This window comes from Dendrobium catenatum, unplaced genomic scaffold, assembly GCF_001605985.2.
Source record: "Dendrobium catenatum unplaced genomic scaffold, ASM160598v2 fragScaff_scaffold_716, whole genome shotgun sequence".
In the NCBI taxonomy this organism is placed as follows: domain Eukaryota; kingdom Viridiplantae; phylum Streptophyta; class Magnoliopsida; order Asparagales; family Orchidaceae; genus Dendrobium; species Dendrobium catenatum.
The window spans coordinates 3,009,846-3,034,226 of NW_021319178.1; the positions used below are offsets into that span (position 1 = coordinate 3,009,846).

Here is a 24,381-nt window from a genome sequence, read left to right on the forward strand (position 1 = left end):
TGGCTGGTTCTTTATTAAACTCTGTTTGTTTAGTTATTATGATTTTTGTTTTTTCCTTTTCTAAGGAGTTTTATATTCATATCTTAGAATTTTTTTTTTCTTTCATTTTAGTTTTGTAAATTTTTTTCTTTGTTTTTCTTACAAAATAATTATAATTTACTCTTAACATTTTATTCTTTAGAATGATATTGAGTATGTTTGCTCCTATTTTTTTCACCCAAAAAATAAAAATAATTACCCAACTTGAATGGGGTGCATTCGGCAAATATGAGCGTGTTCCTAACAGAATAATTTCTCCGCAGAAAGCCAAGCGTGTGGAGGCATCAAGATTTCCGCCTCGTAAGAGAAATTGACCCGCAAGCACCACAGCTATAAATACGGCGCGCATCCCGCCTAGCTGCCATTCCACCGACCTTCGCTCAGCCCCTCTACGTGTGTAGTTAGGGTTTTCTGCGCAGGTTTGGGAAGAAGAGAAAGAGGGGAGAGAACTGCTAACTCTGGTAATGGCTTTTTCCGCTCTCCTCAGATCCGCCACTCCTCCTCCCCATGCTTACGGCGATTACTTCCATTCGGATTCAAGAGCTCGAGCTCCAGAGCCGTTCAAGGTATCAATTTCTATATTCATTGGCTGTACTTTACGCGTTCTTACTTCAGGTTACGTGTACATTAAGGCGGGATTATATTCCCTTTTATTTTTTGATTCCTTCTGTTTTGCCTAAAGCGACCTGCTGATGCTCATCGGCATAAAGTAACATCAATCATCCGATTTTTTCAAGCCTGTCTTTATAATTACATTGTCTTGCACACACATTTTACTAAATTGCGTATTTGATAAAATTTCAAAAGAAAAAAGAAGTTTATTCATTCCCCTTTGATGCCATACTTTTATTCTATCTGTGGTTAGTTTTATTGTCGGACTAGTAGATCTAGCGCCTGTTCTGCTCGGATCCGTTCGAGTACTTTATGTTCTACGCTTTCGTCGGGTGTGGCCTCAACACAGTTAAGTGGTTTCCCAGTTGTTATGCTCAGAATGAGCTTTTATGGTATCCTTTTACATCTAAAGATTTTTTCATTGAGTTTTCCTAATATACTCATGTATTTATATTTTATGATTTACAGGACATCTACGAAAAAAAGCTTTCACCCTACCAAAGCTACAGCAACCGAAGCACCTCCGGTTGTTCCAAGTAATCATCTTTTAGTTTTGTTGGCTATTGAGCAAATTCTTTTATTAAATCTTTCTCAGTTATGTGATGGGAAAATATTTCTCCTTTTAACCCCTTCTATGATTAGGATCACCAACCGATGGGAGGACAAAGGTTGGCATCAATGGTACGTACTTCATCAATCTTGTCACACCTGCCCATCCTTACTCAAGTGAAACATGCGGGAGGAACAGCATGTTTGAATGCGGAAAATGCTTTGCTTGTTTAGTCAACTTGTGGTTTTATTGCATTTTCTCCATGGATAGACACACCATCAACTTAGGCTTTCAGTTTTAAAAAAATCAAGTTTGGGGGAAACATGACATGAGATCAATTGATGGAAGTCACATCAGATGCCATGCATAAGAATTAGTTTTTTTGCTCAACATGAAGTTCTGCATGCTAATATTTCAGAAGGAAACGGTTTGATTTTGCTTGGTTTCACCGCCCTTTGTTTTTAATTAACTGAAATACACACCATTGCATCAATTTGACTTATTTTGTTTTATGTATTGTTATTTTTTTAGTTTTTAAAAGGGCATAATTTTTTCTTCATCACTTGTGATTTCATCTAACAATGTTGTTGTCAGGTTTCAAGTCCTGGATGAGAAAAGTGGAGGGTTGTATTAGTTAGTCGATAATTAGTGTAAAACTTGTGGGAGAATCATGATATGAATTGTTTAATGCATTGTGTTAAAAATAAGGATAATAATCTCAGAGTACATCAACAAGGTTCTTTACATCTAAAATAAGAAATTTGTTCATGACATTGACATGCTAATATAGACACCACATAATCCATACTCATTAGCCTTAAGAATAGGATATGGTTTTTGGAATAGCCACAGTAGAAGCTATATAATCAACAATGTTTTTGGATTAGCGACAAAAGGAGAAACCTTCGGATCAACCATAGGAGAAGTTGGAGAAGCCCAAGAGAAGCTTGTACCTAGGAACCACAAAGCTGTCATAAGATTGAGAAGATTCCCCATAAACAAACATTATCAAAGAAGCTTTCGTGGATTTGCTTCAATTAAAATTGGTAGAAGCTCCCATTAGGTATAATAATATATGGAAATAGTTAAAGTCTTTTGGATTAGCTTGTGAGATAGCCATCACAATAGTGCCACAAAAACAAGAAAAGTCTCATGCTTACGCATTGTCAGAGAGAACTGCCATAGGTATTATTAGGAATATAATCCAAATTGAAATATCAAATTTAATCTTATTAATTATTTTTAGCATGGGCATGTAAGTACCTACTCAAATAATTTGTTAGAATAACAACAACAACAATAACAACATCAAGCCTTTGTACCACTACGTGGGGTTGGCTACATGAATCATTTTTCGTCATTGTGTTATGTTAAAAGTCAAATTCTCATTTAAATCTAATAAAGAAAGATTATTTCTAATATTTTCTAATCAAGTTTTAGATCTACCTATACCTTTCTTAACATAAGTCAAATCTAATACCTCAACTTTCCTAATCGGGTCATCGGAAGGCCTCCATTTAATGTGACCAAACCATCTAAGGCGACTCTCTCTAATCTTATATTCCATTGGAGCTACTCCAACCTTATCTCGTATATACTCATTTCATATCCTATCTCTAAGGGTAAAGCCAATCATTTCATCTTTGCAACACTTAACTTAGTATTATGCTTCTCTTTTAAAGGCCAACATTCGGCACCATAAAACATTGCAAGTCTCACCACCATCTTACAAATTTTTTCCTTAATTTGAGGGGGATTTTTCTATTGCATAACACGCCCGATGCATTGCTCCACTTCAACCATCCAACTTGAATTCTGCTAATAATATTTCCATGTATTTCACTATCACTCAGAACAATAGATTCAAGATATCTAAAACGTGTACTCTTATTAATGACTTGATTGCCACAAAGTCACAATCCCCTCATTAAGTCTATTACTACTAAAATTACACTCAATATATTGAGTTTTAGATCTACTCAAGCGAAAACCTTTAGACTCTAAGGTTGACCTCCATAATTCAAGTTTATCTTAAACTCCCTCTCTAGTCTTATCAACAAGAAGAATATCATCAGCAAAAAGCATATACCAAGGTACATCCTCTTGCAAATGTCTAGTGAGAACATCCATGACTAAAGCAAAAAGATATGCACTTAAGGTTGATCCTTGATGTAATCCAACCGAAATAGGAAAATACTTGGTCAAAAACCACCTTGTGTTTGAACACAAATACTAGCTCATGCATACATATCTTTAATGATTTGAATATAAGCGTTATTAACTCCTTTCATTTCACGAACTCTACATACAGTTCTCTTGGAACTTTACATATGCTTTTTCTAAATCAATAAATATCATGTGTAGATCCTCCTTATTCTATCCATATTTCTCCATCAAACCTCTCAATAAATGTATGGATTTCATAGTAGACCTACTTGATATGAATCCAAATTAATTTTGAGAAACATTAGTATAACATCGCAACCTACGCTTCATAACTCGCTCCCAAAGTTTTAAAGTATGACACATTAACTTAATTCTTTTATAATTCGCACACTCCTGTGCATCACCTTTATTTTTAAAAATAAGAATTAACACGCTCATTCTCTATTGATCTAACATCTTTTTAGTCTTCAAAACAATATTAAAAAGTTTAGTAAGCCAAGAAATTCCTTCATCTACTATGCATTTCCACATCTCTTTTGGAATATCACCAGGTCCAACAACTTTTTCACACTTCATTTTCTTTAAAGCCTCTCTAACTTCAATTTTACTAATACACTGAGAAAAACAAAAATCTTTATTTTCATTTAGGGTGTTAAGGTCATTAAAGTCAATCATATTTTTATATTTTTTTTATTAAAAAGTTTAACAAAATATCTCATCCACCTTTGTTAAATATCATGTTCTAAGAAAAATATTTTTTTTATCTTCATCCTTTATACACTTCACTTGAAATAAATTCTTACTACTCCCATCTCTTTGTTTGACTAATTTATACATATATCTTTCTCCCTCATTAATATATAATCTATTATATAAATCATTAAAAGTTTAGCACTTTGCATCATAAATAGCTTTCTTAGATTCCTTATGAGTCTCTTTATAGCTTTCCCAATTATCAGAATTTTTACATCTAAATCAATTTTTATAATAAAGTTTCTTATTTTTTTTATCTTTTCTTGCACATTTAAATTCCACCACCAACTATTTTTAACTCCAAGCACATTTTTTTGCAATAATCTTAATATCACTAGTCATTTTTTCCCACACAACATTAACATCCTCATATACAAACAAAATCTTAAGATCTAAAATCTTATTCTCAAAATACTTTTATTAATATTCTTTAAATGCTCCATTTAATCATAGAAAATTATTTTACTTTATTTTTTATTTTCTGCCCCTTTATCTTAAAGTCCAAAACTAATAATCGATATTGGGTGCATAAATTTTCACTCGAAATAACTTTACAATATTTGCAATCTAAACGATCTAATTTTCTTATAATAAAATAATCAATCTGTGTTTTACTATATCCATTTTTATAAGTGAGAAGATGCTCATATCTTTTCTTAAATAATGTATTAGCAATTAAAAAATTATAAGCTAAAGAAAAATATAATATGGTCTTACCACATTCATTTGTCGTTTCAAACCCATGGCCATCATGAATGTTTTTAAAATCATCTGCCTCTCTATCAACATGTCCATTTAAATATTCTCCAATAATTTTTTTTTAAAAGGTATCTTTTGTATTAATTCTTATAAGTCATTCAAAAATTTAATTTTGGACCCATATCTAAACCTACTTGAGGAGCATAAGCACTTATAATATTAACAATCTTAGCATCAACAACCATCTTTAAAGCTATAATTATATCTTCAATTCTATTAATTTTTATAATATTATCCTTTAAACTCTTGTCTATAATTACACCTACATCATTTCTAGTACGACTCCTATCAGAATACCATGGTTTATATCCTAAAGTATCAATCTCCTTGGCTTTCTCTCAAATCCATTTAGTTTCCTGAATGCACAAAATATTTATCTTCCTAAGAATTATAATATCTATTAATTCCATTAATTTTCCCCTAAAGGAGCCTAAACTATCATTCTCCTTTGCACATGCTTGGTATGAATACCAAATAGTGACTCACTTGATCACTACTCTTCAATACTGAACTAAAAAACAGTCAAGGTTTGTGTGTGATGGATTGCATATATTTATGTGAAAATCCTATCAAATTGACCTGTTTTACATAAATGGATTTTGTTTTTACTCTCTTTTGTATTTAGTGATTCAATTGGCTTTGAGGGAAAATTATCTTGTACCAATTTCTCATAGTTTCAAGCAAACTTTAACATGAAAAGCCATGCAGGTGTTTGTAAAAGTATCCATTAAGATTGTTGTGCTAATGGAAAAACTTGCTTGTGTTACTTTTGTTGATAGCTCGTATTGGTTTCAATGCACATCTACCTATTCTAGACATGCCCCCACTATTAGTATTTGTATCTTAAAGTCACATAAGCACTTTCTTAGGATAATATGGTATACCTTCAATTATTTTTAACATTGATACTAAGACTTTTTTTATTTTTTGTACTAATTTTCTCGAAATCTTCAGGTTTTGGTCGTATTGGAAGGTTGGTCTTACGCATTGCTGCTTCTAGGGATGATACTGAGGTGGTGACCGTCAATGATCCTTTTATTGATGCTAGATATATGGTATGTGTTGATTTCCTATTCTATCCATATATGGAATGGATGAGATTTGAAACTGCAAACTTGAGAATTTAATTTTGCAAATTTTTTTTTTTTAAGTTTAATATTTATGTATTAATTTTACAATCTTCTGATTTAGTTATATGTGTAATTAGGGATTGGTGAGGTCAGGTGACTGTCAAAGTATAACTTTGATTCAATTTGTTTTTCCTTCTATTCATTTCGTGCAGAATAAATTGAGGGAAGCTGTGATTAGTTGGAGGCTGATTTGGTCTAGTTACTCATCCTTTCTACGTAGATCAAATAAGATAGGTAAACGAGAATCGCAGGAAGGTGGTAGTGGCTATATAGTCCTCTTGTATCTGATGGACGATTCTAGTAAATAATATGTTTTCAACATGGCGTCAAGGCGGGAGAGCTTCACTTAAATCTATAGATGGTGAAGCATTGCATGGCTAGCTTGGAGAGTTCGATGTCTAAAGTTACCTCTAATCTTAGTGCTATCTTCACTAGCAACATCAAGTGGAATGAAGGCCTCCCATTCTCGAAATCACGGGGCACTAACTCAATGGGCACAACTTTGTCCATTGTTTGCATCATTATGTTTCTTGTTTGTGGAAAATGAATGCGATAAGACCTCATTGGGTGGCTACTCCTCTGAATGCCTATGACCCTAGGTTAATTTGGAAACTAGAAAATAAAAGGCATAATTTTTCTAACTTTTTTTTTTTCTGAAGCTCAAGTGATTTTAAAAAGGTGCTAAAAAATATAATAGAACATGTATTGGAGCTCTCATTTTACTTTTTTGTACAGATCGCAATCGCCTACTCCCCTGTTGCTAACAAATCCATGTCACCACAAAATTGATGCCAACTTCTCCACGTTGATGCATGATAGTGGCACATTCCTCATTCCTCTCTTATGACAAATCTTTCAACCACCTTGAGCTCCATCTTGCAACTTACAGAAATCCTCTTTCTAGTCTCCATAGAGGCTCAATGCACTGAGAAATGTCAAAAGGTTGGTAGAACCTTGTTGCCAATTACATGGGTTGGCGGAACTCCATGATGAGCTTTTGTGCTTGACCCCCTTTGTGTTTATAACCTTCCTTGGCCATATTGCCCCAACTTTTATCATCTCATCCTGGTGGCCAATTGTAAATATGTTCTCATTATCCATTAAGGGCTAGTGGTGTTGGTGAGTTAGTTCAAGCTGAACTCTTTAATGGACTTCAGCCAAGCTTAAAGAGTCGGCTAGTTGAGCTTGAGTGATGAGCTAAACTTAGCTCAATTTTGTTCTATGTATGACTCAGCTCGTTAGCTTCCTCAACTCATGATGATAAATTTATAAATCTAAAATGTTAGGTGATTATTTGAAATTATAAATAAATAAAAAATCCTAAAGCTCCTTAATTTCTCTTGCAGCCCCCAATTTTGTCACCTAGCTGTAGGCATTGCCCTTTTCAGCTGTAGGCATTGCCCTTAATTTCTCTTGCCCAATTCTTATCCTTCTCCATCAAATTCTCCTCTTTAGGCTACAATCTTTTGCACTGTTGGATGGCCCAAAGCATATTCTTGTTGTTAGTTCCACATTGTCATGGATGCCATTATCTCCATTTTTTTTTTAGGCAGAACTCCTTATCTAGTTTATCCTTTTTCTCCACATTTTATATTTTATAGAGCTGGTGAAATTTACGAATGTGGATGGAATCTACTCATTGATCCAGTCAAGGTTAAGGAGCAGCTCGTCTGGCTCAATGTTAGACATCAACATATTGTGTGGGCCCGGAAAATTGTACAATCCAAATGCGACATTGACTACAAACATGGCGTGACAACCAATGACTATGAAAGCCTACCTAAGAAAAGGAATGAACACATTCCACAACTTGCTAATGACAATAATTTAATTTTGGTAGCATAAATGACAAATGAGTCCATATATGTAATAAAGCACTAGTTTAGTCTTTTTTTATTTGTTTTAGGTAAACCAGTTCTTTTGTGACATGTTGGTCTACCTATGTATTATAAATATCTCTCTAGTTGTAATTATGGAATGAAGAATTCTGATTCATCTCTTTTCCCACTTTTTCTCTTGGAGTCTATACATACTATAAAGGTGCCTATCCTTCTTGGATTTCCCAGAAGCTTAACAAATGGTGCTCTCGTTGCATTAACATCTTACCTCCCCGCCTACACCCCTGCTATCCTGCATTTCTCCAATTTCCTGCAGTCCGGTGCAGTTCCGGCTGGCTGCCAGCTTCCAGATTCTGCTACCAAAGGCTTTCCTGCCCTCTTCTTGATGTTTTTCTTAGCAAACTAACCTTACATATTATTCCTCTTCATGTTCCCTGCATCTTCACAACATTATCAACTTCATCATACGTTCCCAGCAGCAGTCTTCACACCAGAACAGCAGAAGTCTTTGATTTGGCTGTATTTTCCTGTTCAAGAACACCAAGAACAGTAGCAGTCTTCACACAAACATCTTGTTAAATCAACCTCCTGTTGCAGCCGTTCTTTTCTAGCACAATAAGCCATCTGGCACTGCTGTTTTCAAGAACAGCGACCCTCCATTTCAGTCGCACCCCTGCAGTTTTTTTAACAAAACCAGCATGTCCAGCTGTTCGGTTTGGCATTGACAACAGCAGCCATCTGTTCCTAGCCAACGACCTTCCTTTCATACACCCACAGCATTCAAGATAACATCAGTTTCAGATTCTTGTTTTCAAGCATTATTTGGGCACCATCTTTTCTCATTCTCCATCAATTTTACACCATGAAAAATGCCAATTTAGCAGAAGTGCCCTATGCACCATGCAAACCAATCAAGAATTACAATTATTGGAAATCCACATGCGAAAATTTTGCAGCCCTCTCTTCGTCTTTTTCTTCTCTCAACCTTGAGGACAAGATTATTTTTCATGGCGATGTGAGTGTTAGAAATCAACATATTGTATGTGGCTCGAAAATTATACAATCCTTATGTGAAGAATTAGCTACAAACATGACGGGACAACCAACAACTATGAAAGCCTACCACAAAAAATGAACAAACACATTCCACAACTCACAAATGACAAAAACTTAATTTTGACAACATAAATGAATGACAAATGGGTCCACATATGTAATAAAACACTAGTCTAGATTTTTTTTTTTACTTGTTTTAGGTAGACCAGTTCTTTAGTGACATGTTGATCTACCTAAGTATTATAAATACCTCTTTAGTTGTAAAGACTTATCATGGAACGAAAAATTCTGATTTATCTCTTCTTCTCTTGGAGTCTACACCTACTCTAAAGGTGTCCGCCCTTCTTGGATTTTCAAGAAGCTTAACACTCGACTACCTCGATTAGCTCAAGCTATAGCTTTGTCAGAAGGCTCATCTCAAGCTTGAGTTCAAGCTCAAGGATAATTGATGGATTAGAGATTGAGTTGGATGTTTTTGAGCCTGCTTGACTCAATTACATCCTCATCAGTGGCAGATCATTTGGACATACCTGCAGCATGCCTTATGGTAAGATGGGCTTGATGAACTTCTTATATGCATGGGTCAATGACCCAACCTACACAGCTGACACATTATTGATACTAAATCAAGATGAAGGGAGTTGTATGCATGTTTGCCATTCAACGTGATGAGGCATTGCCATGAGAGTGCCACACATCCTCCGAGCCCCACATGGGCATGCAACATCAATGTGCATCCATGTTAATGCTTTGTTGTAGTTTCTAGACATGCCATGTCAACGAATTGCTGCATAGCAATATTTGTATGATGTGTTTCTTCGTGAATCTTGAATTCCCAGATGCCCCATTGACTCTTAATGTTCATATCTAAGGATTCTCTACAAGATTGTAAATATACCCTAGTTTTTTTTATGGAATTATAGAAAGTTGGATTTTAATTGAAGAAAAAACTTAAAAATCCTTAAAATTCAAAGGAAAAAAAAAAAAAAAAAAAAACTCGTGCAATCTCTTAAAATGATGAGTGAATTTTCTTTTAAAAATAATATAAAATTCTTTAAATTGTAGGAAGCTAAAAAAAGAGAAAGCTCTAAATCTTAAATTTGGTTTCTGAACCAGTGAAACTTGCCTTAATTATGTAGCACATCAAATGTTTAAATCAAGCTTAATGGCTCGATGTTATTCTTCGCAATAAGCTCCCTAACCTAATGTCTGTAGTAACATCACTTAGGTAATTGCCTTAATGACGTAACACATTAAATGGTTAAATCAAATCATCCCATTGGACTAATTACAAGAACAAGAGCAAAAACTCAAGCCAGCAAAAAAGTCCATGAAGCTCACGACCAAGCCCAAGTTTAGATTTATTTCAATGTAAATTTTTATTTATTTATTTACATTTGAATTTTCCAACTTGGAACCATGTTTTAGCTATGATCCCTTAATTTATTTTGCATGAAAAAAGAGTTGTATTCGAATCATATTAGAATCGCTTCAAGCATTTAATGACCGAACTTACTTTTTCCCTCCAAAATTTTTCTCCTTTTATTTGAAGTGAGGGTAGGTCAAGGTCTTGTAATGCCTATAAATATAGGTTGATATGCATTGTAATTTTCTAATTTTGAATAAAAAATTTTAGTGAAGAAATTCTCTTCTCTTTGCTTGCTGTTTAGCGCTTTAAGTGCCTATTTTTTGTGAGATAAAATAGTTATCTTCATCTACATTCTAAGCATCTTCCAAGACCAATCACTCATCATCAAAAGCCACATAGCCACACTAAGGGGCTGTTTGGCAACATGACTTACAGGATGCCGAAGAAGCGAAAGGGAGAAAATAATTACCTTCACAATGAGCTCCCTCCCTCCCGTCGTCGTCATTACTTATGATATGACAGAAGAACAACGAGCAATCATGACATTCGATCCAATGTTTACAATTGCGCAATTAGGTATTGTGCCATTTTTGTTCTTGAGGCGAGGCGTAAGCCTCAAGGCGTTTTGAGGCGTAAGCCTCAAAATGATATATTGCGTTAAGTGTAAATAAATGTTAAAAGTAAATTTTTATATAATACCCAAATAATATATTGAAAGATAACATATTATCTTTCTATTGAACTATGAAGTAATATAATGACATATGAAACAAAAAATTGCACTAGACATAAAGTGTTTAGTGATAAATTGCATGAAATATAATTCAAATATAAATATTACATGAGAAAAAAATAAATAAATAAATATAGAAATTGCATAAAAGTATCATATAACATTAAGTTCATCTTCAAATTCTTTCTTTCTTAGCTCCTTATCTACATTTAATTTCTAAAAATGACTGAAAAGTTGGCAACAACTAAAAAATCATATGTATTGTCATCACTGAGGGGATATTTATTTGAGTCGTCATCATAACAAATTAATTTCTCCCATGTCTTATCCTGTGGAGTCCAATGCCTCTCAATATACTTCTTCTTCATTTATTTCAGGCATCTTACTATTTCATAAATGTATTTCATCAACATAAAGATGAGATTAATACTCCAAAATTTTTAGAGGTGGCGGTGGTGTGCGGCTTTTAAGTGATCATTGACGATGACTATGACGGTGGTGACTGTGGTGAAGGCGATGGGCTAAAGGTTGAGAGAAAATTGCTGCGACTTGGGGGTGCACGAAGTGTGATTTTTGGGGCTTTACTTTATGAGATATATATATATATATATATATATATATATATATATATATATATATATATATACATATATATACACATATATACATATATATACACATATATACACATATATATACACATATATATACATATATATACACATATATACATATATATACACATATATACACATATATATACACATATATACACATATATATACACATATATACACATATATATATAAGGGTGAGGCGTAAGCCTCATATTGCACAACCAGTGAGGCGAGGAGAGCATCAAGGCGGGCCTCAACAAAGTTGAGGCATAAGCCTCATAAAAGAAATTCGAGGCGTAAGCCTCGAGACATTTTTCACTGGAATTGCGCAAAGGCGAGCCTCATATTGTGCAATTTTAAACAATGATTCGATCCGATAGGAAGAAATGTCGTCAAAGGAGGCGACGAAGTTTTTTAGTGATTTGTTCAAAACTCTCTCTCTTACATGAAGCATAGGTGAAATCAAATTGCTGGAGAAGAGGAAAAGCAAACCTTAGGCTTATGGCTATAGGAAGATAGTAGAGAAATTCTTGAAATTGGTAGGCGTTGCCTATAGGAATTAATTAATTTAATTCAACTAGTTTAATTAAAATTAATCAAGAATATAATGTAATTAATAAATAACTCTTAGTATAATTCGCACAGCTACAACAACAACAACATCAAGCCTTTGTCCCACTACGTGGGGTTGGCTACATGAATCCTTTTTCGCCATTGTGTCATGTTAAAAGTCAAAATTTCATTTAAATCTAATAAAGAAAGATCATTTCTAATATTTTATAACCAAGTTTTTTAGGTCTATCTCTGCCTTTTTTAACATAAGTTAAATCTAATACCTAAACTTTCCTAATCGGGTCATCGGAAGGCCTTCGTTTAATGTGACCAAATCATCTAAGGCGACTCTCTCTAATCTTATCTTCCATCGGAGCTACTCCAACCTTTTCATGTATATGCTCATTTTGTATCCTATCTCTAAGGGTCAAGCCACTCATCCACCTAAGCATCCTCATCTTTGTAACACTTAACTTAGTATTATGCTTCTCTTTTAATGACCAATATTTGGCACCATAAAGTATTGCAGGTCTCACCACCATTTTATATAATTTTCTCTTAAGTTTGAGGGGGACTTTTTTATCGCACAACAAGCCCGATGCATTCCTCCACTTCAACCATCCAACTTGAATTCTGTTGATAATATCCCCATTTATTTTACCATCACTCTGAACAATAAATTCAAAATATCTAAAACATGTACTCTTATTAATGACTTGATTGCCCAAAGTCACAATCCTCTCACTAGGCCTATTGCTACTAAAATTACACTATGTATATTCAGTTTTAGATATTCTGAAGCGAAAACCTTTAGACTCTAAAGTTGACCTCCATAATTCAAGTATACTTTCAACTCCCTCTTTCATAATTCAAGTATACTTTCAACTCCCTCTCTAGTCTTATCAACAAGAATAATATCATCAGGAAAAACCATACATCAAGGTACATCATCTTTCAAATGTCTAGTGAGAACATCCATGACTAAAGTAAAAATATGTGGACTTAAGGTTGATTCTTGATGTAATCCAACTGAAATAAGAAAATACTTGGTCAAACCACCTTGTGCTTGAACACAAGTAATAGCTCATGCATACATATCTTTAATGATTTGAATATAAGTGTTATTAACTCCTTTCTTTTCAAGAACTCTCCATAACACTTCTCTTGGAACTTTATCATATGCTTTCTCTAAATCAATAAATATCATATGTAGATCCTCTTTATTCTTTCTATATTTCTCCATCAAACATCTCAATAAATGTATGGCTTCCATAGTATACCTATCCGGCATGAATCCAAATTGATTTTGAGAAACATTAATATCACGCCGTAACCTACGCTCCATAACTCGCTCCCATAGTTTTCAAGTATAACACATCAACTTAATTCCTCTATAATTCACACACTCTTGTGCATCATCTTTATTCTTAAAAATAGGAATTAACACACTCATTCTCCACTAATTTAGCATCTTTTTAGTCTTCAAACCAATATTAAAAAGTTTAGTAAGCCAAGAAATTCCTTCATCTTCTAAGCATTTCTACATCTCTATTAGAATATCATCAGGGCCAACAACTTTTCCACACTTCATTTTCTTTAAAGCCTCTCTAACTTTGTTTTTACTAATGCGCCGATAAAAATAAAAATCTTTATTTTCATGTAGGGTGCTACTAAAGTCAATCGTATTTACTCATTCTTCATTAAAAAGCTTAGCAAAATGTTTCATCCATCTTTGTTGAATATCATCTTTTAAGAAAAATACTTTTTGATCTTCATCCTTAATACACTTCACTTGAACTAAATCTTTACTACTTTCTCTTTGTTTGGCTAACTTATACATATATATTTCTCCATATTTAGTATTTAATCTATTATAAAAATCATTAAAAGCTAAGCTCTTTGCATCACAAATAGCTTTCTTAGATTCCTTATGAGTCTCTTTATAACTTTCCCAATTATCACAATTTTTACAATTAAATAAATTTTTATAACAAATCTTATTATTTTTTATCTTTTCTTGCACATTTGGATTTCACCACCAACTATTTTTACTATTATGAGCTCTTCCCTTTTTAAAGGATTCATGTCATGATTATTCGACAAGTTTTACGCTGGCTGTCGATTACCTAACACAATCCTCCACTTTTCTCATCTAGGACTTGGGACCTGGCAACAACAGTGTTTCTTAATATAATTCATAATTAAAAATTAATATAATTAGCCTAATTAATATAATATGAAATAGAAATTATTAATTATATAGTTAACAATGTAAATAATAATCAGTAATTAATGAGTTGTAGAACACTTAAGTGATTAATGAGATAATTAATAATTAAAATAAATTAAATAACACTTAAATAATAAATTAACTTATTAATTGGAGTATTAGTTAAATAATTATTTATTTCAAAAAATAATTAACTAATTAATTAGATATCAAATACTTATTAAATTAACATCTAAATAAGTAGTTTGATAATTAGTACTATCATTAGTAATTAAGTTATTAGTTAAATTATTTGATAATGAAACTAACTTTTAATTATATTATTTATCATTATAACTTGTTGACAGTAGTTAAAATTGAAATTAATAAGTAACTCATACTTAACACGTAAATTAAATTCAAAACACAATAAATTTATTTTTTAAATTAACTAACCGCCTTAAATCTTGGATTACGTTGTCAAACAGTTTCACAAGATTTAACAACCATCTTGCCAAACAGTTTTAAAGAGTTATTATACCTAAGATTTACTAAATGTAGATTTACAGGATTTATTAAATCCTACTAAAGTTAAATCTTACTTGTTGCCAAATAACCCCTAAATCTCTTCTCGATTTCTTGACCAAATCAGGGAGCACCACCGCCTATTTTTGTTCCCTGCATCAAGATACTCCTTTAAACTCCACTAAACTTTACCAACCACACGTGAACACAAGTTCACATCCAAAAGGCTTTCCACCAACACCACTTTGGGCAATATAATACAATCACACCCCTTCAATCTTTGGTCTAGAGCCAACCTTAGATGATAAAAAAATAAGATCTTGATAGAGTTTATCATTTGTTTATCCATTTGTGCTTGTCTCATACAAAAGACAAAGGTGGAGCATAAAACTTCGAGAGTGCTAACTTTATAGAGTTAGTGTTTGAAGTTGGAGCTGTGTTATCTTTAGTTCACTGAGCCCCTCCGGGAGGGGTAGATAACTATGTGGGCGCATGCCCACAAGAAATCTTAAGCTCCAAATTTATTTATGTTTTGGTGCCCTCATCTGACTAAATATTTTTTTATCAATTTGGATTGTGGGAAAAATTCTCAGGTGTCTTTATGGGGAACTTAACTGAGAAAGACTCGTCCACAGGACTCAATAATTTATATAAACTTTTATATCACATTTGATTCTATTTTGTTAAATATTTTTAAACTTTGCTCCATATTGATTTGAAAATTATACAAAGTTTCCATCACATGCAGCGATAACAAAAAACATGTTTCTTTGACATGCTACATGAACAGCTAGCCAATCTATTAATCTCTGCGCATTAATTGATGCTTTATCCAAGTTAAAACCTTGATTATAGAATTTATTGTTCAGGCATATATGTTCAAGTATGATTCAACTCATGGCGTATTCAAAGGGACCCTTAAGGTTGTGGACGAGTCCACCCTGGAAATCAACGGAAAAAGAATTGCAGTTACCAGTAAAAGGTATTTAACGAACTTTCATCTATGAATATCAATGTAATTTGAAGTCACATGCCAAAATTATGGAAGATTTTAGCTGTTACTTTTTGAGGCTAGGTTTAAGCTGCATATATCAATCTTTCCATTAGTCACGGCAGGAGCCTCTTGTACCATATATGCATGACCTAGCTAGAAGATTTACTTTATAGCAGGTTTATACATTATTTTGAAATTCTTTGTCATCTGACAATTATAGTTCCAATCAGCTGGGCGCAGATGGAACTATGATTTTGCTTTTAGCATGAGAAGAAAACTTATTTGGTCTTTCTAAGGGTTTAGCTATCCATGAAGTAGGCTTGCATTTGGTACTGAGAACTTCGTATATCAGTTGAGGGGTACCAGTGCTCCTTCTCAAAGTGCTTCCAATTTGCTTTTGCTTTAGGACATATAGCTTGCAATTAACATTCCTCAAAAAACATTGAGAGGATTAAGTTTTTTTTTTTTTTCAAATTCTCTGGTTTAATGTTTATACTTTCTAAATTTTAGCATAAATCAGAAAATGCTTGGAGTTAAACAATCGAGAATAATTGCTCAGATAGATGGATAACAATGCTATCTATTTTTTTAATTTACTTTAATTTACCAATACTGTGTAATAAAAGATGGAAACGGGTGGATATTAAAATATATTCTGACCTTTTTTGACTTTAAGTTATGGAAACCCCTTCTTTAAAAAAAAAAGAAATAAGGTTTTACAAAATTATAGATTATAGAAAGAAAAAAAAAAAAAATACAAACAAGATCCAAGTAGGCCTTTAAGCGCTCTCGTAGCATGACGAGGACAAAATTAAGTATCCGTGTACATGCTTTGGTGCCTGCGAGAAAATAAAATTGCGCATTTTTCAAACAGGTACCTCGAAGACTCCTACGCGCTCTCGCAGCGTGGTAGGATTGAAGACTACGGCCGCGGTGTCACCCGACACCTATCCTACGCGCTCTCGTAGCGTGGTAGGGAAGGCCCAGCTCCCCAATTTTTTTTTAAATAGGGGAGACGATGGGAGGCTGTCGAAGTTTCTAAAGAACAGAGGACCTAAATTTGAACTAAATGCAGAGGACTTGAACTTGAATGAATCACAAAGAATTGACTCTACCATTACAAGGAACATAACCTAATATTTTAAACTAAATCTATGATTTACAAAATAACCAAGTTAAACATGAGAGAAAGGACTTGTGGCGGATGAACATTTCAAGAATAATTGGCTTGCAAATAAAATCAAATGGAATACATACAATGCGCTCACAATCAATAACATGGAGATATCCTAATAAATGTTGAAAATCATCATGCTAATCAGAAATACAAGCGTGCATAAAAAATAACATTTCTTACAAGTATATGCTAGAAGATTGTAATGAATGCAGTGATATGCTTGTGAGTAAGGCATACGTGGTACACGATGGTTGTGACAACCTCTTGTTAGTGTATGTGGGAGATTTATAACGAGGTGGGCAACCTGCCTATATGCATGAGTGTGAATTTATGACACACAACAACTCGCCTACAACCAACTACAAGAAACCTGTGAGTGCTTATGGGCGACAGCGAAAGATAGATGGATGAATATAACAACTCAGCCATCAATATACATAAGGAAACTGACGATAAGTGCAACTCATCGACGATCAACATCAACCTACAACCAAATACACTGACTCCCCTTGCTAGCGAGGGAGGATAATGTGCAGCATATGCAAGATCCTATGAGCTACTATAGGAAGCTCGTCATGTAGGAAGCACCAAACGAGCTATAGTAACATTAGCAAACAATAGCTGATGATCCATCATGCGTACAGTAGCTTACCTACGAGTAGTACCAGAAGATTTGTATTCAGTACCACTTGTCCGCAGATGACTATGGGAGATTCTTCATGCACACAACAGTCTGTCCACAAGCCAAGTTGACGATTTATGGATGTCTGCTGATGATCTACAGACAGATGCAGTAAAGCTTGCAGTACATGATTGTTTATTTGCAAGAAACAAAGAACGACTTGCAGCGCAGCGCTACGAGCCATTTATAAGCAATAATTGAAGAGCCATGCTAAACACAATCCATGAGCCACCAATTACTGAATGCATAATGCTGGACCATAAGTAATGCTTAGTAAAACTTGTTTGTACACGACAATGAACTTGCATAAAGCAGCAAATGATCCATAGACAAATGCTGCAATTCACCTGTAAGCAAAATCATGGAATTCGTAGTAAACACAGAAGGCCATTGGTAAACTAAGGCGGCAAATTCGCAAAATCAGGCTGTCACGTCAGATAAATCTGCTTGCTTGCAAACAATAGGTGGAAAGCTTCTTATGCGCCATTCATCTCATTTGCAGGCTGAAGTATATTCCCGCAAGTATAATACTGAAGAAAATAACAACTTGCAGAAGATAAGAATTGAATAGAACTGTCGATGCGCAATAAATGAAGTACAAAACCATGGCACCGGATCTGCAACACTCGTACAATTGATTAGCGCCAAATATTTTGAAATGCCTCCATAAATGGATTGCAATAGGCATAATAATTCATGCAAACACATCACTCAGTGTCATAACATACATTATGCCACAACAAAATGTACTGCATTTATATGCTGATGTATTACACATGCATGCATTATAATTATGCAAGAAAATAGGTGAGGCATAGCTGTATTATACATGCATATCATATATTGTTGCATTAAGTCGGTGCACAAAATGTAAAATATCGATATAAGTACAAACATACAAATATGATGCATACATCCATTAAATTGTAAGCATACAACCACCATGTGATTACATCATGCAAATGCATTATTCAAAATGCATGCAAATACCTACACCTGCATGGGCCTCGACGAGTGTGTTGTACGCACACATGTGACGTCTGAGGATGTTGCGCGGGTTATGAAATTAACCTAAGTTCGAGCCCGATCCTTCTAGGTGGATAAATAGAAGTCGACACAGCTCGAACTATCAAACAATTATACAATCATGGTGTTGACTAGAAGATTTATTTTTTATATTCATATTAGGCCTTCAAGGCTCTCAATAAGAAAAAAATCATTGATAAAAGCATAAAGCCGACAACAAACCTGATCGTCTGTTAGTAAGTAGACAGAATCGATAAGATACAACCAACAAAACAAAATTTGCCTAATAATATTCCGATGATGGCCGTGCTGACAGAAAGTCACATCCGAAGTGGACCCCAAATATTAAAAATGCCTCCCAAATTTTCATAAAAATACAAAACTTAAAAACCACCAAAAGCCTAAGATATTCAAAATTGAAATTAACCATCAAACACTTAAAGCAAAATTCATCCACCCTCCACAATAATTTGCCAAGATGGAAAGAGCCAATGTCTGGTTGAGAATATCACTAGGACTTATTCTCAAATGGTCTCTTGCTAGTAAGGACAAAGCACCTGTTCTCTAATCAGTGATTTCGCCGCCAAATGACATCACAGATAAATAGTTATGACCGAGACCCTTTGAATCGAGTGGTTTGCCGTCAAATGATACAACTAAATTACAGTCATGGCAGAGAAAGCATGTTCCTCAATGGTTTCAAATCATTGAGATATGAATCAATATGATACAATTGATAGGCATAAATCCCTCTATTAGCTAAGGTGGATTTAAATTTGTTTCCTTAGACAAATATTTACCCCACGTCTATAAGGTATCTTTCAACGAAGCAACTCATGGTTGCCTATAAGGAAGGATCTTTCTGTCAGGTTGGTCGACTGCCTCCTCTGGCCAGAGACCACGATGGCCTAGGACGACAGAACCATGGATCAGGCTCATCATTATTCCCCCACCATATGCTTTCAATGCAGGATGGTAAATTTTCGATTTTAAATATTAAATTTTCAAATAACTAAACATGCTGTTATTATACGTTAGATACCATGTATCTGTTTGATGACTAGTCTTAATCGAAAGTTCTCTATCGTTGTCGGGAGGGGTAATTAATTATAGGGGCTTGCGCCTATAGGAAACCATAACTCAGATAATAAAGTCCTTGCAAAATGAGAGCGAAATATCTGGGTGATGTCTTATTAAAACCCAATATGCCTTCTAAAAAATTTCCTCGGAACTTAAGTCTTAAAACTCTCCTTGATGATCCGAAGAAGAAAGAAAGGGGTCCACGGAGAGGCGGGGCGCGAATTTTCGGAGCCCACAAATTCGCAGCTAATTTCTTGATTACACACCCTAGAGAGTGAAACTCTTCATGTAATTAGCTATTTCAAATAATAATTAAATAATGATCCTTATAATTAGTATTGAGATTTCTATTAAAATAATACCTATATAAGTAATTAGATAAATAATATTATAATTATTTATTAAATTATTAATTAACTTATTTGATGATTAAACTAGCTTCTAAGTATATTATTAATAAATAACTTATAGTTAACACGCAAATTAAATTCAAAGCGCATTAAATTTAATTTACAAATGAACCAACCACCTTAAATCCTGAATTATATTGTCAAACAATTTCTCAGGATTTAACATATGTCATACCAAACAATTTTTAGTATTTAACATCATTAGGATTTGCTAAATCCGGATTTACTGGATTTACAAAATCCCACTAAAGTTAAATTCAATCTGATACCAAACAGCCCCTAAGTTGGCTCGTGGTTAGATATTTTTGTCGGTCTTTTTAACTTATTGTTCTTTTCATAGGTTAATGTAAAATAAAAATGCTCCCTGAGCAATTAATTGATCCCTCATATAGATTTTTATAATTTTAGTAAGCATGATTTTTGGCATTCTATTCTGCTAAATGCTTTTTCATGATCTATACATAAATATGTAAAGTGCTAGGTTAGAAGTTGCCATTGAAACTTCCATATATTAAACATAACAGATAACACCATATGACTAACTAAAAAATTAATGGATAAGGAGGAAACACAAAGTTTACCCAAAATGGTCGGCATAATGTAATAATGATGATTATGATGGTGATGAGTGCCTGACAATTTATTCCAGTGCCACATTGCGTCTCCAAAATTTATGTGTTTTTATGGGATTTGACGTGAACAGGAAGCGTTGTAGTTCTTCTTCTACTTCTTCTTTATTCCTTTAATTTAATTTGATACAGTTGACCTAATAGATTTAATGTACTGTTTTTGTTATGGTATATAAAGGGATTATTTCGATTTTCTCTACTTGCATTATATCATGCATGTACCTTATTCTCTTCTTACTCAGAGATCCAGCAGAGATTCCTTGGGGTGATTTTGGTGCTGAATATGTGGTTGAATCTTCAGGTGTTTTCACTACCATGGGCAAAGCATCAGCTCACTTGAAGGTCTTTATACAGCTTACGCTGTTGGTAATGTTCTCTTTTTATGAAGTAAATTGTCCGTCTAATTCATATTATGCAACTCTTTACAGGGCGGTGCTAAGAAGGTGGTAATATCAGCTCCATCAGCTGATGCACCTATGTTTGTTGTGGGAGTGAATGAGGAAATGTATCAACCAAGCATGAACATTGTCTCTAATGCAAGCTGCACAACTAATTGCCTAGCGCCTTTAGCAAAGGTTTGGCGTTGTTATAGAAGATTATGCATCATTACATGGCTTATTTTATCAAGTGATATATGCATTCAATAATTTAAAGATTCTTTGAGAGCTGTTGATCATTCTTATTTTATATACTTTTCTCGGTCTCGATTCATATTTATGTTTGCCATAAATCTCTCTTCCTGATTTTTTGAACTAAATGCTGAATAACTTCTAATATATTGCAGGTCGTTCATGAAGAGTTTGGTATTGTTGAGGGCCTTATGACAACAGTACATGCAACTACAGGTTTCTTTTGAATTCTATGGCAGGCAGTAGAAAGGCATTTGAAATGTTCTATATTAGCTTCATACTTTCATTTCATGACATTTGCTTTATTGTGTCCAGCAACGCAGAAGACTGTTGATGGTCCTTCTATGAAGGATTGGAGGGGAGGCCGTGGAGCGAGTCAGAACATCATACCCAGTTCAACAGGTGCCGCAAAGGTAGGATATAAATGATTAGAGGCTTTTGGATTTTTTAACGTTTCATATGCAAAGTTTATATCCTTTTATAGGCTGTTGGAAAAGTTCTTCCTGAACTCAATGGGAAGCTAACTGGCATGGCCTTCCGTGTTCCAACACCAAATGTTTCTGTTGTTGACTTAACTTGCCGACTTGAGAAAGATGCATCCTATGAGGACGTCAAGGCAGCTATAAGGTATTTTGCTTTTACTGTCATTTTGCACTATTTAAGCTTCGTTTGGGACATCTTTCTTACTGCTTTTTAAAGCAGCTTTTTAGTTCAAAAATTTTAACTTTTTATTAAAAAGTTGCTTTATGAAGCAGTAAGAAAGCAATTCCAAACGAAGCCTTAGTTTCTCATAAGCCACATAATATCATCGTCTTTGTGTTGACCTTTTAATCAAAGTGACACAAAATAACCCTGAAACAAACAGTCCCTTGGGCTTTTTGTGGAACAGCTGCATCCCTCTGATTTATTTGCTTCTTAAGGTTGTTGTTTCTGTTCTACTCATTAATTTCTACAATTTTTGCTTCATTCACTTCAACCTGCTCCTTTTGTTTGTATTATTATTATTATTATTATTATTATTATTATTTATTTTTATCTTGTATGATCTGTTTTAGATGTGCATAAAGTCATGCTTGATTTATCTTCTCATCATTCATAAAGTGCAAGATTTTACCTATAAATGCGCGGAAGAGATTCAGTGTTCCATTTATCCAATGCCATATCTTATCTAATCGTCTTTTCCTTTGTAATTATTCTGTGCCTCGTTGAAGTCTAGCTTTGATATAAAATTTGTGAAATAGGTTTGCATCAGAGGGTCCCTTGAAAGGCATCCTTGGATACACTGATGAAGATGTTGTTTCTAATGATTTCATTGGCGACTCCAGGTATATGAGGGGTGTATTTCTGCTATGCTTTCTCCAAATAGCTAGTATACCTGTCGATGTTGATTTATCTTCTGCTACTTTTTTTCTTCCAGGTCAAGCATCTTTGATGCTAAGGCTGGAATAGGATTGAGCTCTCAATTCATGAAACTTGTTTCATGGTATGACAACGAGTGGGGTTACAGGTAAATAAATTTGGCCATGACTTCCCTACTGCTGAATTCTTATTGTGTTCTTGGGAAAATTATTAGGTGCGGAGACCAGACGTAGAGATACGTCTTAACATCCACTTAAAATTTGACACGTGTAGTGCACTTTGGTTGCACTTTTTGTGCACTTTAGTTGCATTTTAGCTGCGCTTTGACTGTTCTTTTGTTGCGCTTTTTTATTGCGCTTTAGTTGCACTTTGAATGCTCTTTTGTTGTACTTTTTTTACTGCGCTTTACCTGCACTTTGGCTGTGCTTTTGATGTTGTTTGGCTTAAAGTTCCACAGACACATTAAATATATAAAGTAAAAAATAAATCCAATTGAATATCCAAGCGTCTTCTTCATGTGTCAATATTTTATTGGAGTCCGATGCAACTCTCCATCGGTGTTCTTGAGCTAATTTAGCAATCCTGTTTTGGTTTCAGCAACCGCGTGTTGGATCTGATAGAGCACATGGCCCTCGTCTGCGCTCGTAATTAATGCATGATTCCTGAATAGAGACAAAAGCATAAGATGTTTGCTGCTTGTTTCTCCAATAATTTTCCAGGAACCGACTTCTTTAAATTGTTTTAGTTTTGATACCAAGGTCTGCTTTCCGGGTCCCTAACACTGGAGAGAAGAGCAAGCTGGATTTCTAATTTCTATACCATGATCTGTATCAACAAGAAAATAAGGAAGTTAATTTATTCTTTCAGGATTTTATTGAAATTTGATCTTGTTTTAAGGTGTGTAGTCATGTTGGGTTTTTTGTTGTGTATTTTTTTATCAAAACCTCAGTGTGAAACAAGAGTAGAAATCAAAATTAAGGGAGTGGAATATGCTTAAAATAATAATTAGTATGAGCTTATTTTGATGGCCATTTACATATGAGCTTATTTAGACTAAAAACTGGAAGGTTATTTACATAAAACTTTTTGAGTGATCAAGATATTTTTAAGATGATCGGGGATACTCAGATGGCACTTGAGATTAAAGCTTCGTTTGAGACGATTTTTTTCCTGCTTCTTAAAGCAATTTTTTAGTACAAAATTTAAAATTTTTGTACTAGAAAACTGCTTTAAGAAGCAGGAAGACAGCCGTTTCAAACGAAGCCTAAATTAATAGCCTTGGAAAGTTTGTAGAGTTATTAGGTTGGTCATAGTAAAATGATGCCTCAAGCTTAAGATTTAACAGGCAAAATTTATAAGCCCAAAAAAATATAGAAAATGTTATAATTATAGTAAAAATTATTTTTATGAAAGTTCCATCAAATTTTGAAGCCATTTTAATCAATCATTTTCATTATTTTAATTAGTAATTATAAAATTGCAAAAGT

The 24,381-nt window shown here is 33.9% G+C and overlaps 1 protein-coding gene across 1 annotated transcript; it reads left to right on the plus strand.

Annotated features, from left to right (window-relative positions):
- The first annotated feature begins 323 nt into the window (after window positions 1-323).
- LOC110096685 (glyceraldehyde-3-phosphate dehydrogenase GAPCP2, chloroplastic) lies at window positions 324-23,790 on the plus strand. The gene is made up of 14 exons (XM_020822750.2): window positions 324-605; window positions 905-999; window positions 1,120-1,187; window positions 1,294-1,332; window positions 5,834-5,934; window positions 15,778-15,890; window positions 21,149-21,248; window positions 21,335-21,481; window positions 21,691-21,751; window positions 21,851-21,948; window positions 22,020-22,162; window positions 22,777-22,860; window positions 22,953-23,042; window positions 23,492-23,790. Exons 1-14 carry the CDS (start codon window positions 504-506, stop codon window positions 23,544-23,546), a joined length of 1,296 nt encoding a protein of 431 aa, XP_020678409.1. The 5' UTR covers window positions 324-503; the 3' UTR covers window positions 23,547-23,790.
- The last annotated feature ends 591 nt before the right edge of the window (window positions 23,791-24,381 follow it).

Excerpts from the sequence above, each read along its gene's own strand:
- LOC110096685 (XM_020822750.2), top strand. The coding sequence starts at position 504 with ATGGCTTTTTCCGCTCTCCTCAGATCCGCCACTCCTCCTCCCCATGCT. Across the intron at positions 21,752-21,850 it reads AACAGTACATGCAACTACAG|CAACGCAGAAGACTGTTGAT; the intron begins GTTTCTTTTGAA and ends TATTGTGTCCAG. Across the intron at positions 23,043-23,491 it reads GACAACGAGTGGGGTTACAG|CAACCGCGTGTTGGATCTGA; the intron begins GTAAATAAATTT and ends TTTTGGTTTCAG.